This window comes from Sander vitreus, chromosome 13, assembly GCF_031162955.1.
Source record: "Sander vitreus isolate 19-12246 chromosome 13, sanVit1, whole genome shotgun sequence".
Classification (NCBI taxonomy): Eukaryota; Metazoa; Chordata; class Actinopteri; order Perciformes; family Percidae; genus Sander; species Sander vitreus.
In genome coordinates, this window is record NC_135867.1 from 9701220 (window position 1) to 9716375 (window position 15156).

General features: G+C 40.3%; 1 protein-coding gene across 1 annotated transcript in view; it reads right to left on the bottom strand.

Annotated features, from left to right (window-relative positions):
- stk32a (serine/threonine kinase 32A) overlaps positions 1-15156 on the bottom strand; it is a 74403-nt gene that overhangs the window by 5881 nt on the left and 53366 nt on the right. Inside the window, exons 9-12 of the mRNA XM_078266535.1 lie at positions 14764-14867; positions 12509-12625; positions 9554-9679; positions 6009-6137 (exon numbers count right to left, since the gene is read on the bottom strand). Of these exons, the coding sequence (XP_078122661.1) occupies positions 6009-6137; positions 9554-9679; positions 12509-12625; positions 14764-14867 (476 nt within the window). The remainder of the gene's footprint in view (positions 1-6008; positions 6138-9553; positions 9680-12508; positions 12626-14763; positions 14868-15156) is intronic.

Below are 15156 nucleotides of genomic sequence, written 5' to 3' on the forward strand. Positions count from 1 at the left end.
GAAGGGCCTTCTTTCCTGATCTTTATTTCTGTACGTCCCTTATTATTTCCCTTGCTTTATTAAGGAAAGAAAGAAGGACAAAAGGAAGGAAGGATAAAAGGAAAGCTTGCTGTAAATGGCATTCATGCACAATGCCAAAAGATTCCCTATGGCCTTGCAGAGAGAACAGTTAACTGAAGGCAATTCACTGCTTGTTTCACTCTCTCTGTCTCTTCCTCTCTCTCTTTATTTAAAATTTTTTTTTAAAGGCAGTTCAGAAGCTAATTGCTTCATCTGCTAGATTAAACTTTCCATTTAATGAGACAAACCAACAGGGAGTGCTCTGCTGGACGAGAGCCTTAAAGTACATTTCTCAACGTCCTCATCTGGGCTTACTATAGTTCTGTCTGAAGCTGGGGCCAGCGTTTGTTTGTGTGACTGCTAATATGTACGGTGAAGTAAGGATAATGTCTTATTTAAACAATCTGTTATGCATTAATTAATATCCCAATAATTTAAAGAATCCCTGGTAAAAAGCCGAATGTGTATGCAAAATAATGGACCCAGTATGAGGATAGGCTATATTATCAGTGATTTAATTGAATTAATTACATGCTACATTATGAGCATAGCGGTGACAGGAAGGTAGAGGCAGGGAGAAAAAAATAGGAGCTAGAAAAATGGATGAGGAAGGGGTACTGAACTCTATGGGGGGGCAGGCATTAGGGAACTAGCTATTGATCTGCTATGCTTCAGAAATGCTGCACAGACTACCCTCGCTCTCTTTCAAACAAATGCATACAGACACACATACATACACACTCACTTTCCTTCTTAGTCTCTGTCTTACATGTGTGGCCTCACAAGGCCCTTGTAAATGGATTTAAAAAGCATTGCACAAATACAAACTGCCTACAAATTGCCAAACTGATATTTATAGACAGTAAAGCAAATATTCTCCCTGATTGATGGACAGACCACACGCTGCAAAATATGACTACTTGAAATTAATAATATGCATGTTAAACAAATCATTTAGAAAGAAAGGTGAGAAGTTTCAGTATTGCATTTTACCAAGTAGAATATAATCGAGTTCATGGTCCCTCTTACAAGCGAAGGGGTGGTATTTAGCTGATTAGCTGGGCACCATTCACTGTTGTTAACAGTGATTTAATCAAGCATACCAAGGCAACAAATTTCTTAGCAAAACAATGGGATACGAAAAGAACCACAAGATCAGAGAAACAATCAGAAGCAATCAGAAGTACATTTTACTAAGTACTTTTAATATATGATACTCAGTCATTTATTGTTTAAAATTATTTTAGAGATACTTTCTCCATTTTCATGTGAAATATCTGTCAAGCAAATACAGCTGAATGTTATTAACCCTGGTTTCAGTCGAGCTGTATAGTCAAATATTGCCTATATGATACCACAATGAATAAGGTGATTCAATTAGGAAATGCAAGCCACAAGAGTACAAAACCATTTCATTGACTTAATGTTAGATTCCCTTAGTCCGACCGTACGCTGTTACTTCATCTGTGTCCATAAACATAACAAATGTTTCCCTGGGAACGGCAACTATCATTATTTCATTAGAATAGGAGACTTTCTCTTTGTCTGAATGGGCCAAGGGATAACGAATATTGCCCGGCTGCACAGTGAGATATCACTGATGTATACACATAGGCAGGTCTCCACAAGCAGCTGTCAGCTTTCATAAAACATGGCGCACTTTGGGCCAATGCTGACTATTCATTGCAAGCTGGCAAGGTATGTGCTCTAAAGCCTAGACCACACAAATTGCTTCACTTCTATTAGAAAAGAGTCCCATAAACTGCTCTAATGTGCAAAAAGTGGGAGAGGGTCCAAACATATTGACTTTGTAATGACATAAGTTGTATGAGTGTGTGTGCATACTGAGTGTGAAGGCAAGTTTTATTGAAGTGGGAAATGACCCAACACACCCTACTGCATAATTACTGGTGAAAGCACACAACGAAACCATGACCTATTCTTATTCTAGTTACTGCTGGATCTCTCTGAGTTTTTACTGTCTCAATGGAAGAAATCTAAAGATTAAAAATTGGACAGAAGCCTAGAATTCAGTGTGGCACTTCCCCATTGTACCAATCGATTGACTCCTGTACTGTAAATACATTTCTTTTGATAAACAGTCCTGGCCATCTGTTTTAAAGGTGCATTTCTAAAATCTCTCTTGTGGCAGTGAAACTGGCTGGTGTTCAATGTAGGAATAGAAATGCTACCTTTTTAGTGTATCTCATACAGACTGATATCAGTGGATAGGCCTGGGCGATAATTCCAAATAATAGTTTATCCTCTTTCAGTGGAATCATATTGTGATGAAATCATATATGAAGATATCATGATTAGGGTTGGGTACCGAACCCGGTACTTTTACTGGTACCGACCGAATCACGTCGGTACTACAGAGTATTGGTTCACGTAAAATCAAACGGTGCCAAATTTCGGTACCTGAGAGTAAGCGCAAGCTTATCTGTCCTCTCTGCATGTTGACAGAGAGCAGAGGTCCGACACACACACACACACACACACACACACACACACACACACACACACGCACGCACGCATGTTCTATATTCTAAATAAATAACATACTGTTCTGAGTAAATAGGTTTGGAATTATTTTTACAACTGAAATCATTTTTTTGTAATTACAGAGGAAAAGTACCGTTGGGTACCGGGAACCAAATTCCAGGTACCGGTATTGGTAGTGGTATTGGTTCAGATGCGAAAGGTACCCAACCCTAATCATGGTACACATTTACATCATCTAAATTGATATTAACAAGCACATACTAACTAATTTTTTTGAGGAAAGCTGATGTGAAATATTTTGAGGGGAATATCATTTGAATATTGCTATTTTGTTTTTACATCACACTTTACATTACCACTTAGTTCAATGCAATAGTCATTCTCAGTGGAGAATGACTATGGATACAGGACAGATAATGACACCTCTGAGTCACATATAGCAACATATTTATTGAATACTGTGTGACAAAGTCATGTCCCATTAGAAAACGTTCAAAAGTATATGCATAGAAGTTAGAAAGAGGAGTAATGTGGCACTGGTCAAAAACAGTAGCATTGTCAGTTGTGACAAATGAAAATCTCAACACATATTTTATTATCCAAATCCATATCACAAAAATGGAAAAAAGCCCCAGATGGTTATGAAAAACGTCAGATATTGAAAGAAAATATTAACCACAAAATCTGCCAACTAAAATATTTCTTTTTAGAATACCGGTTTTGTATATAGCCCCAGAAGAAGCCCTTGCATAATAACATGTCAACCCGACATTTCTTGCCACACACAATGTTTTTAGGGTATCCTCCAAGCTTTTCAACACTGTACTGTAGGTCCTATTCGGACTTAGATGAATGTAAACACAAATGACTTGAGGTCTTTTAAGCTGCAGTTACCCTTGAAACATAAAGTACAGCACTGATCAGGGGCCTGTTTCACAAAACCAAGATTAGGGATTAAGCCGGGATTCATCAGTTATCCTGGATGACTTGACCAGGATAACTGGTCAACCGACTTGACTCGGTTTCCCGAAAGTGGAGGCACATAAATCACCATGGAGATTTATTCTGTGCAGCTAGCCTGCTCCCGACCAGGCTAACAGCCAGGATTTATTTAATCCTGGAGCCTTTTCTGATCACCCAGTAGTGGTTTTACTCTACTGTTATCAGCCTGGATTAAAATACAACAGGTGCATATTGCTGTTCCTTTAAGTACTGTTATTATTTAAAGTTGTGACCATTATTTTTTTTTTTAATAATTATTCATGTGACAGTCATTGTTACTGTTATATTGCTGTATGAAGACTGCTGTTCATATTGTTGTTAGAAGTTTGATGAATATATTATGGCAGTTGTTGAGATAATTAGAAAAGGCTGATACAATTTCAAATGTGTTTTTAAATGAAGTCTGTTACTAAGGGCGATCCATACAACGCTGTACATTTCTATAGTTGACCAATGCACCTTGAATTATTTTAGTTGATTGATTTTTTTTTTTATTCTTTAACAATAACGATCATGTTTGTTCAGCTTCCATGTGCATTGTATTTGGCATTCTTAGCACACAAATTGTGTTGTCCAGTAAACTGGGACTATAATTTGGGAGGACTGTACAATTTAAAGAACACATCCTAATTGTACAATCCTCCCAAATTATAGTCTTAGTTTACTGGACCAGTAACTGTCTAGTGATGTAGGCTACTATACATTCATATAACAACAGGGGGAGGACACACCAATGGTTTTTGACCTTATATTTAGTTGGGGGGGAAATAACTGATGAATATACTCTGTTCCATTCATGTTTACAGTGTGCATGGGATTTATCACTTAATTATCTTTATAGTTTTTAGATTTTAGAGTCCAATTTCTTCAGTGTCTTTATATTCTATGTCCATATAAACAAGGGAGCAAGGCATATAATATGTAGAGAAGGAAAGTCGTCCTCTATAAAAAATAAAAAAAACGCGAGACAATGCGTGGCAGATAATAGCGGACAGACTGAATGATAGTCTAAAAATATACATTTATGAACTACTGTTCTTAACTGAAACCATTCAATGAGTCACTGTCATTTGCAAAAACGAACAGTTGTACACTGCAGCAGTGGAAGTTAATATGACTTAGGAAATGTATATTTTAGCCCATGAGAGAGAGGGAGAAACAGAGTGAAAGAGATATGTATGCATCAACTCTTTGCGTTGTAGAAAATTGATCTTCATGGTAAATTTCCTGAGTAACATTATCTTCTGCTTACTTTTAAGGCAAAGAGTACAACTGCTAATTTGTGCAAATGATTAGTAGCCTAATCCTTGAATGGAATGATTATGACGGTTTCAATTCAGAGCAGTGGTCAGTTAATGTATATATTTAGGCTGCTTACGCATTCAGTCGGTCTGTGATCGTCTGCTACGCTTTCTCTCGCTGTTTCGTTACAGCGGCTGTGTTTCTTTTCTATTTATACAAATAATGTGTTTCACGTCATCATACTTCCACAAGAAGCTGCTGCTCACTCTGTATAAAGTATGTACAATGCGTATTCTCCATTTTGGCATCAGTAAATTTGTGATCGACCTCGCGGTCTTTTGAGGAAAGCCGTGGATGCGCATCTATCTGAATTACTTCAGCCTGACTCAACCTAGTTGCTCCTCCTCAGCCTGGCTTGGCCTTCGTGAAACACACCAAGCCAGGATGCACAGATTAGACTAGGTCAAGCCTCGCTTTATCAGTTATCCTGGATGTATATATTCTGCTTTTGTGAAACAGGCCCCAGGTCCCACTGCTGCACTAGGCCAAACAATGCAATAACTGCTGCCTAACCACATTCACTATCACAGTGTTTATGAGTGTGTGTGTATGTGTGTGTTCCTCCCACGTTTCACTTGACCGGGTGATCAAATTAACCTTTCAGTGATTTCCTCTCTGTTTTGTATAAACACCCAGAGGACAGCCACTGATTTATGTGAATGGAGTGAAAGACTAAAAGACTAGAGCGAGGTGATTGCATTCGTTGCCTTCCCCATACAGGCATCAGGCAGGCGGCCCATTTATTCTGATGAAGGTGAGCGAGGACAAAGCTCTAAAATGGGTCGTCAAAATTCTTAATAGCACTCCAGACACATTTAAAAGACAAACTAAGGAGCAACTTATCACCTGCTGTAACTGGGCCAAATGCAACCAGCGGTCAGCTTTCTTTAATGAATAATGATGACTGAGAGGCAGAGACACCTTTCAGAGGTATGTGTGATCCACGGAGGACAGGATGAACCAACCTAAAATTGAGTTTAAATTTATATTGAATTACCTTATATAGGCTAAACAAAGTTTTTCGCTGTCTCTTGAACAGTATTTCTTTGCTAATGCTTTCAAGTGGTAGATGTCTCATTTTGGAACAAACTTTTTTCAGCTGTATTACTATATTTAGTGTTTCTAGTTGAAAGCCTTACCTGTGGGGAGCCATCAGATCCCTGGTCCTTGGTTTTTCTAGCAAGCCTTTTCTTCTTCTTGTGAAGCGGCTTGGACTCCAGGATCATTTCCTCCAGCTCAAATGTAGGATCACAGTTTAGTCTCCGCCTCTATAGAGACACAGACACACGCAGCAGGCACACATTTAAAACAAACAAACAAACCAACAACAGATCCATGAGTTCAAATATTGAATTGTATTCATATTTAAACTCTTGGGACATAACCTAAATGCCAAATATAGTAATGTAGTTATAGCAGTTTGTGGTTTGTGTCTAATGGTTTGATTTTACTGACAGTCATTGTACGGTGTTTCTGCACTGTACTTGAGATTACTTGTAAATGAGACAGTATGGACTTTAGGTTACAGTAATGTGTATTTCTTTTGAAGCAAGATGGTCTCTAGGTGTCACTTTTCTCTTTATGTATTTCTTTCAAGCCAACTTTGTCATTGCTTCAGAAAATACAAACATTGAATATTGTTGTTCTCCACAGAACTTTTGCCTTTGACAACAGCAAATTTCAGTGCTTTCATGAACTGTGTATCGCTTCCTTTTGTTTTACAGTGGTGGTATGCTTAAAGGGGTGATAGAATGCAAAACCGATTTTACCTTGTCATAGTTGAAAAACGACAGTTTGGAGGGTAAATAGGACATACATAGAACCTCAAAATCCCATTGACACCTCTTTCCTCTGCAAATCTCACAATTTGAAACTGCTGCTGAAAACGGGCGAATCTCAACAAAGCTAAAAGTTGACGTCAACTCCTCAACTCCTAGTCATTGTCACGCCCCAACATTTGCATAGGCTACACCACTGACCTGAGGTCAGCTTAGTCTTCTGAATCTAGCTAGGTCACGCAGATCTCCAGAGGTCCGCTATTTAATTACTAAATTCACTTCTGAGACTTTTTTATGTGAGAAATCAACTATGTAGAGGTCAAATATGGGCCGTTTTACGAAAATGTATGGCTAATTGCAAATTTTGTCCGTTTGTCGCAGTTCAGCAGGAGCTCAGCAGGCTAACGTGACAGCGGCCAGTGCTGCCTCGCTGCCCGGCGTGTCCTCCTTCACAGACCCCGGCTCGCTGTGAGCTAGCTGGATCTCAGTCACGACCGGAAACCCGTGGCGCTCAAATTCACAAAAATGCATTAAATTGAAATCGGACACAAGCATTAGCTTTGTAAGACCTTAGGGTAGCTGTTATATAAGTGGCATGACAAAATTCAAACTGTAAATATATTATAGTTATGCCGAAAGGGTAGCTAGCTAGCTAGCCTCGATCTTTAGCTACCCATAGGATTGATTGGACACTAGCAGCTAACGAAACCCCTCAAATTCACAAAAATGCATTAAATTGAAATCGGACACAAGCGTTAGCTTTGTAAGACCTTAGGGTAGTTATGTAAGTGGCGTGACGAAATTCAAACTGTAAATATACTATAGTTATGCCGGCAGCCGGCCAGCTCCGAGGAGCCCCAGTTGTCCAGTAACCCAGAAACTATGACTTTCTCCTGGGTATGGAGCGCAGCAGGGCTGCCGCTGTCTCGTCAGACTGTGTGGACCTCCTAAAGTCCAACACGTCTTCCCAAATTTGCAATTAGCCATACATTTTTCGTAAAATGGCCCATATTTGAACTTTATATAGTTGATTTCTCGCATAAAAAAGTCTCAGATGTGAATTTAGTAACGAAATATTGCAGTGTCTGAAATATGAGACCTGCTCTCATCTCCAATGTATCTGTAGGTGGTTCCTCAACCAATCAGTGCGCAGCTCATCTAAATATTCATGAGCATACCATATTTGGAAGAAAAGCTCTCGTTCTAAATAGGGCCAAAAACACAGAGATGCATAAGGGCCTAATAAAAATAGCAACCGGGCAATTTTCAGCCCAATCAATGTTACATACCCTATTAGGAGACCTTAAGGAACAGTGTGAAATACCCTATATAATAATTCTATCACCCCTTTAAGAATGTGTCTTTGCCAATAGTAGAAACGTTAAGATGAAAACATAAAGGGGGGATAAAAAAATCCCCAAAAATAAGATTCAATTTGATGTGTTACAATACACATCAAATACAATATAATATTGTACCATGTGGATGTGATACAATACATAATAATGTGCAATGCACACTTCTACAGAAAAGATCAAGGCTCAAACAGCAGCAAGCCAATAAAGACAAAGTAGCAGACTGAATGCTGGGAAGTTAGGATACAAAACAAGGGCTAAGTTCTCCCTTCCTGTTCAGACATTAATAGTCTATAAGGGACTAAAGACAGAGGATAGGCCTATAATTAGATAGAGAGACACTATCAATTCCCCATCAATCCTCTGTGTTTTTCCTCTGGTGTTCCAGCCTGGCCGCTGGGAATACCTGCTGCTCTGCAGTCGCAACAGACTTAGAATTAGATAAAGTCATTTTTGCTGCTTCACTAAAACAATACAGGGTAGTTTTTGTATCATTGCATTGATTTGGCTTAAGGAAATTGTGATTGGCACTTTTCACTGTTATCAGAGTTTAATTAATCATCGGATTAGTCATAAATAATTAGCAGAGAAGTACAACCTTCAGTTGAAGCCTTAATTATAGCTGTCACTAGTGTAGCTATATCTGTGCCCATAAAAACATAAAAACAGGTTAGCTCCGTGGTTTTAGTATTTTCAAAGGAGTTTTAGATGCAGTTTGATTACAGTACTCCAGTGACAGCTATTGGTCTTTTTTTCTAATGGCAGTTGTATGAGACTGAGTCAAATAAAATGTACTCTTGACTGTTGTAGGCTCTCATTTAGATCTTGTGTCACACCGTCAGACCCTGCACAGTTACCAGCTTTGGAACTGGGCACAGTAAATCAGTGCAGCTTTGCTAAAACCTGACAGAGAAAGCACAGCATAATAGTTTGCCAGCCAAGCAGCTACACTTCTTGCCTACTGATAGTATAACATGCAAGCACTATCTTCACCTAAGTTGTCATAATGATCTGGAGACCACCTGTAGAGCTGTAGACATGCAGAACTTTTCTCTGAGGCATGTATACATTTGTGCTGCTTTGTGTTTGTCTCTGCGTCTGGGTGTCTAAACACTCAGTGGGAGATCCAGCTTAGCCCAGCAGGGGGTGCTGTCTACAGCCCGACTAGAAAAGATTAGGTGAAGAATGGTTAGTTCTGGCTACATCTTTTTTTCCCCCTGCATCTCTGTCTCCTTCGGGAGAAATACTGGTGTGGGAATAGGTATGAGAGAACAGTAGAAGGAAGTGGGTTTTAGGGATGGATGGCATTTTTTTTCTGAAATGTTAAAAAAACAGTAAAATCATGCTATCGTACTCAAAGAGAGAGAGAGAGTATAGTTTGGATTAAGGCATCCACAGATGGCATATTTTTTTCATTTTTTGTGACTCGTTTTTAAAGCTTTGGGCCGTGCTGTATTTGCCCATGTCAGAAAAACACTCTATTCTATTTAGATGTGAACATGTTGTTGTTTAGCATACTGAGGCAGTGCTCAGTTTATTTCTGATACTCACATTAGGAATAAAGCCTGGAGGAATCTGTTTGCTGAGCACAGCATCCATGTTGACATCTGACATGTAGTCCAGCTCCTGTAGCTCTGCTAGACAGGAAATGCGCTGCTTGACATCTATGCACAACAACTGAGGGAGACAAACAGATTAAAATAAGAACAATTGTCCATGGGGAAGCATGGCTGAAAAGTTGGAGGCTTAGTCCCACTGAGACAAGAGCACATGTTTGCCCTTAAGGATGTTTCTCTGGGAATGAGGATACAGGGACAAAGGGGTTATTGGTGGAAGATATTGAGGAAAGGACAGGAGAAAATGGATAGAGAGGAAGGGGGCCAAAAGAGAGGAAAAGAAAATGAGAGAGGCTACATATGAAGCAAATTGTAATGAGGAAGATTCAAGGGGTTGTTAAGGATAAAGGTAAAAAATATATTGAGCATGGAATTCCCCCCTTACATTCTTACTTTCTTTACATATCTCTTTCTCTATCGCTCTCTCTCTCACACACACACACACACACACACACACACACACACACACACACACACACACACACACACACACACACACACACTCTCCCTTTCACTCCCACATACACACACATTTACACATGCGACTGGAATGCCAATGAAGTACGAGGATTCTGAGCACGAAGCAATGCAACAGTTTAACTGCAGTGGATCGCTGCCAAGACAAAACCCAAATGCTACAGCATCAATGTATCTGTTAGCTTCGCAAGTGGCTTAATTGCAACAAGACGAATAGACTTTTGACAGCTAATTATGGGTGGACTGTTAAGATCCAGGAATATGCTAATTCAATTAAATTGATTGTAATTCCACAATTGTAATTAGGGATTGACATGAATAGTCTTATTTTTCCAGTGCCAAGGTATGTGCTGCCCTGTGTGTTTGCACTGGTTGTGAGCTTGTGTTAACTTTGTGCTGTACCTTAGATTTATTACCTACAGTAAGTACTATGCACTTCAACACGGTGAGTCACCGTTCTTCACCAGCAATTTCTGTTTTTCAATATTGATTGATGATTAGAATTCTAAAGCCACACTGCACGCTGCAAGACTTGCATGTGCAAATAAACCGCTAGTATACAAAGTAGGGCTGCAACAATGAAAGTGACGCCGTAATTAAGAATCTGTATGTGCTGGTGTCAGGTATGGATAATAGTCTTCCCACAGGAAATAAAGAATTCAGACCAAGGATTAAGATCTCCTACAAAGTAGCAAGGGGGCCACCCAGAAAAGCTACACTTATCAACATTAGATTCCTGCCCCGCTTGTCTGTTAAGTCTTTATGACAAGACCACACCAGTCAAATTGGTCATGTTTACAGTTTACTGGTCCTTTTACTCTGGAGTATTGGAGTTTTGCCAACAGGCATCATCACTGTAAGAAGTTGGCAAGTGCAGGTTTAAATAAATGACCACAGTGGATTCTAGAGGTGTGGTGGACCTAATTTAAATAACCATTTGTTGTACCTTGCGACACTCAGACCCACCCCATTTGAGAGAGGTTTGGCATACACTACAAGTTCACAGGGGATAGTTACAGTACTGCAGGTCTTGATTCGCAGATGGAATGCACATACTATCACTGCTTTGGTGTGTGCAGGGCTCCGTTAAAAACATTCTATGACTTTGTGGTTGCGTCTGCAATATTTTATGCAGTAGCCTGCTGGAGAGCTGGGAGCACAGAGAGGGACAGGAGAAGACTCAACAAACTGGTGAAGAGGGCCAGCTCTGTTGTGGTCTGCCCTCTGGACACCATAGAGGAGGTGGGGGAGAGGAGGGTGTTAGCCAGGCTGGCATCAATCATGGGAAACACCTCTCACCCTCTACATGAGACTGTTAGAGTTCCCTGAGCAGCTCCTTTATCAGCAGACTGCTGCACCCTCAGTGCAAGAAGGAGCGCTACCGCAGGTCCTTCATTCCAGCAGCAGTCCGACTCTTTAATACAACATCATAATGTAGCACTGCTAGCTGTTCCTGCAATATGAGCCATCAATGGACAATATTCTGCACTATGCACATTTATTTATTTATTACTCTGTGTCACCTCCAACTGTGCAATATGTCATCTCTACTCATTCGCACCTTACTCTTCTGTATATCTGTTTATATACTGTCTATTTATATAAGGTTGTTTATTGTGTAAATACAGTTGTTTTTATTACTATTACTATTATTATTATTATAACTAATTCTATTCTATTTTTCCTTTCCCTATACTTTATGTATATTTTTTCTCCTTTGTCTAATTAATGTGTATTTGTGTTGTTCTGATGTGTGTACATTTTCTTTTGAGCTGCTGTAGCACAGGAATTTCCCCACTGTGGGATTAATAAAGTCTATCTTATCTTATCTTACACCTAGTCTCGCTTTGCCAGACCTTCCCCCACAGCGCTGTGGAGGAGGGTCTGGCTAGTCCACACAGCATTCCGGGATGGGAGAAAAACATGCTTTGGTTTATTGGCATTTCTTTTAACCAATTACAATCGCCATGGGCGGCGCAAATCACCGGGCAGACCCACGGTGCCGCTGCAAAATAGCCTCGGGCAGGAACTTGTTTTGGTGGAACGTCTACGTTCAAAAGTTGTTTAACTCAGATTGGACAGATAGTCTAGCTAGCTGTCTGGATTCACCCTGCAGAGATCTGAGGAGCAGTTAACCATAACCATCATAAATCCACCGCAGTTTAAAATCCCAACACAAAGAAAGCGGAAGGTAACGGACATTCGGCCGAAAAGAGTGAAATCCGGCAGCAACGGTGCAATCCCAGAAGTGGAACGTCGTGGATATAGACTACTCTACACCAAACATGCCGCGTTCATTATGGAATAGAGGCATATAAGAAACAGTCAGCATCTGCCATTGTCATAAATGCATACCCTGAACACCTCTGCTCCGCAGTATACTATGCATTATGCATATGTGCCACTCATTTACCTTTCTGAGTAGAGACTTCATCTCCAGAGACCAGGCTGCTGGGTAGCTGGGATAGACCTTGTGGAAGGTCTGAAGGATCTCATTAGCCGGTGTACTGGATCTCATTACATATGGTCTCTGAAAGAGGAGAGGAGACAATCTGTTACAGACAACTTGTATTCATAGTCATGCACTGCCTGGAGGACTTACTTTGATAAAGTATGTGTCTCAAAGTTTGTTCTGCACTTGGCTCTCTCTACACTCTCTTCCTCTCCTCCTTGTTCTCACCTTCTGTAAACCCATTTCCTGCACTGATGAAAAGAGATTATAGAAGGAAACAGAGAATAAGGGGACTATTCTCAAAACACAACTGCAACTCTCTGCCTTTCAGTGTGACCGGGCTTTCTGTGGGTCAGAAAACAAAGAAAAGCCTGTTGAGACTTCTTCACGCTAGTCCATTTCCGCCTTCTGGTCTTCGTCTGGGACAGAAAGACTCCTTTCACTTGAGTTGGATGATGACAAGGTAACAAGACACAGCTAGATCAGGCTGGTTGGAGTTGGACAATCCTGCCCCTTTGCCTGTGTCTCCCACATTGTTAGTTTGTAAAAGAGCAAATGCACACACTTTTTATGGCATTTTGGCTTTGTCAGATGGTTCAGAGTGAGAGAAACATTACAAATAAAAGAGAAATAGAAGCAACATGCAGACCAGCTGGATGCTTGGATATTCTTCTTTTGTTTTTATTACAGGCTCTTTTAGATTCATGATCTCGGTTATATTCTGAAGATGCCCCCCCCATACAGGTCACACATAAGGTGCCAGATAACCTGTAATATATTCTTTTAGAATCAGATGTTCAGATGTCAAAATGTAAAGATTGGCTCATGTATTACAATATATTTGCATTCTTTTGGAAATGTACCATGAGGTCTCTGTGTTCCCTCTCTGTGGTTGATTAAGTGTTGTCTAATTTAGAAAACAAAAACAAGGCTGGAGGTGGAGAAACTAAGTGACAGTGATTGATTTGCTGTTCGGAAGAGATGCTGAGTTCCTTTGATCAACCGGTGGTCAGGCCCAGCATGGGAGCCCGGTTAGTGAGAGAGGAGTGACATGGTCTGAGCCCAGCACGAATGAAGGAAGATGTGGTTGGAGAGAGATAAGATGAAGTCAAGGCCGAAAAGGGATCGAAAGGTGCCTGGAGCTGGATAAAAGTGAGCTAGCTCTCCATTTTCATCACCTAAATAATTCTGCACATCCAACAGGCCGGTTTTTAACGCCCTGAGACTGATTTGTGCTTTATAGGTGTTGCAATGTGGCAGTCAGAGAAAGGTGTCAAAGAAAGTCCCTTGGAGACAGAGGGATGAAGTGAAAATGAATTCTCTGGGAGAATGTGTGCAGAGAGAGGGGTGAAAAACGTTTTTGGAGAGGTGTTACGTTCTATAGATGATCCAGATTAGTCACTAAGTAATTTCTGGGTGTGTACGTGTGTGCCCAGCAATTCTCTTCTGAATAAGTGACGGTTTAAATCACAGGACACCACTTTGAGTTTAGAGAGAAGACCTAAGGTGAATGGAGCAGGTAAAATGTAGCTTTGAGGTCAGAAAGAGGACAGAACATATTCTATCGGTAATGGAAAGTTATTTGGTAAAATAACTGTCAATAGTTAAATGGAGAACGGTGAAAGGGAGAGCACTGAGATGTCTAAATGGAGGAATTGATTTCAGGAACACCTAATGACAGGTCCAGATCAGTTTCAGGTGTTCTGGCTCCTTGTCAGTGTGGACAGAGGTTACTGTAGTTTGTGTAATCATCACCCTGAAATATGAGAGAAAAATCTGCAGATGCAGTCTGAGCCGAGTCCACAATGAACAGACTGCTGTCGGCTCTAAGACTCGGCCTGATACAGCGAAGACATTGAGTGAAAGCATTATGTTCTGCGTTTATTTCCATGATCACCATTCCATCAGAACTAAACTTTGTCAGATGGGACCAGCATAAAACGAAATAAATAATATTTAAAAAAATCAATTCCAATTATACGGTTCTTGAAATAACTCAAATTAAATGTTCTCATTCTCCTGCTGCGATTCGCCTCACACCGTGACTAAACATTTAAACATTGCCCTTTAGTACGGTCAGCTTAAATGTAAAATGCAATTATAAACAAAACACAACAAACAACAACAAAAAATTGTGCCAGGCCACGCTGAAGTGAGTTGACATGTGGAGTTGACATGGTCATGGTACAGTGTGTGTGTGTGTGTGTTTAACTTACCTGTCCTCTTAGTAGCTCATAGGCTGTGATGCCCAGTGACCACCAGTCGACTGAGAAGGAGTAGCCAGGGTGGAACCCCTCGAAGGTTTGGAACAGCTCAGGAGCTGATAGACAGAAAATGTTGTACAACAAAATTAAATGTCTTTTTATGTAATTCAGACATAGGTCGTACATGTTCCATAACGCCTTTATGGAGACATAGACTGTTGCAGAAGCTGAATTGTGATGGATCTTAAATAAAACCTAATTTGCACTTGACCATCATCACTGCACGGGACACTCATTCCCTCTTCTCACAGAGAATCCCCTTGTGAATTTTCTCATCAATTTTCTCACTTAATCGAAGCAAATGGCATGGATAAAAACTGAAATAATAGCGAGGCAGTACTGTGG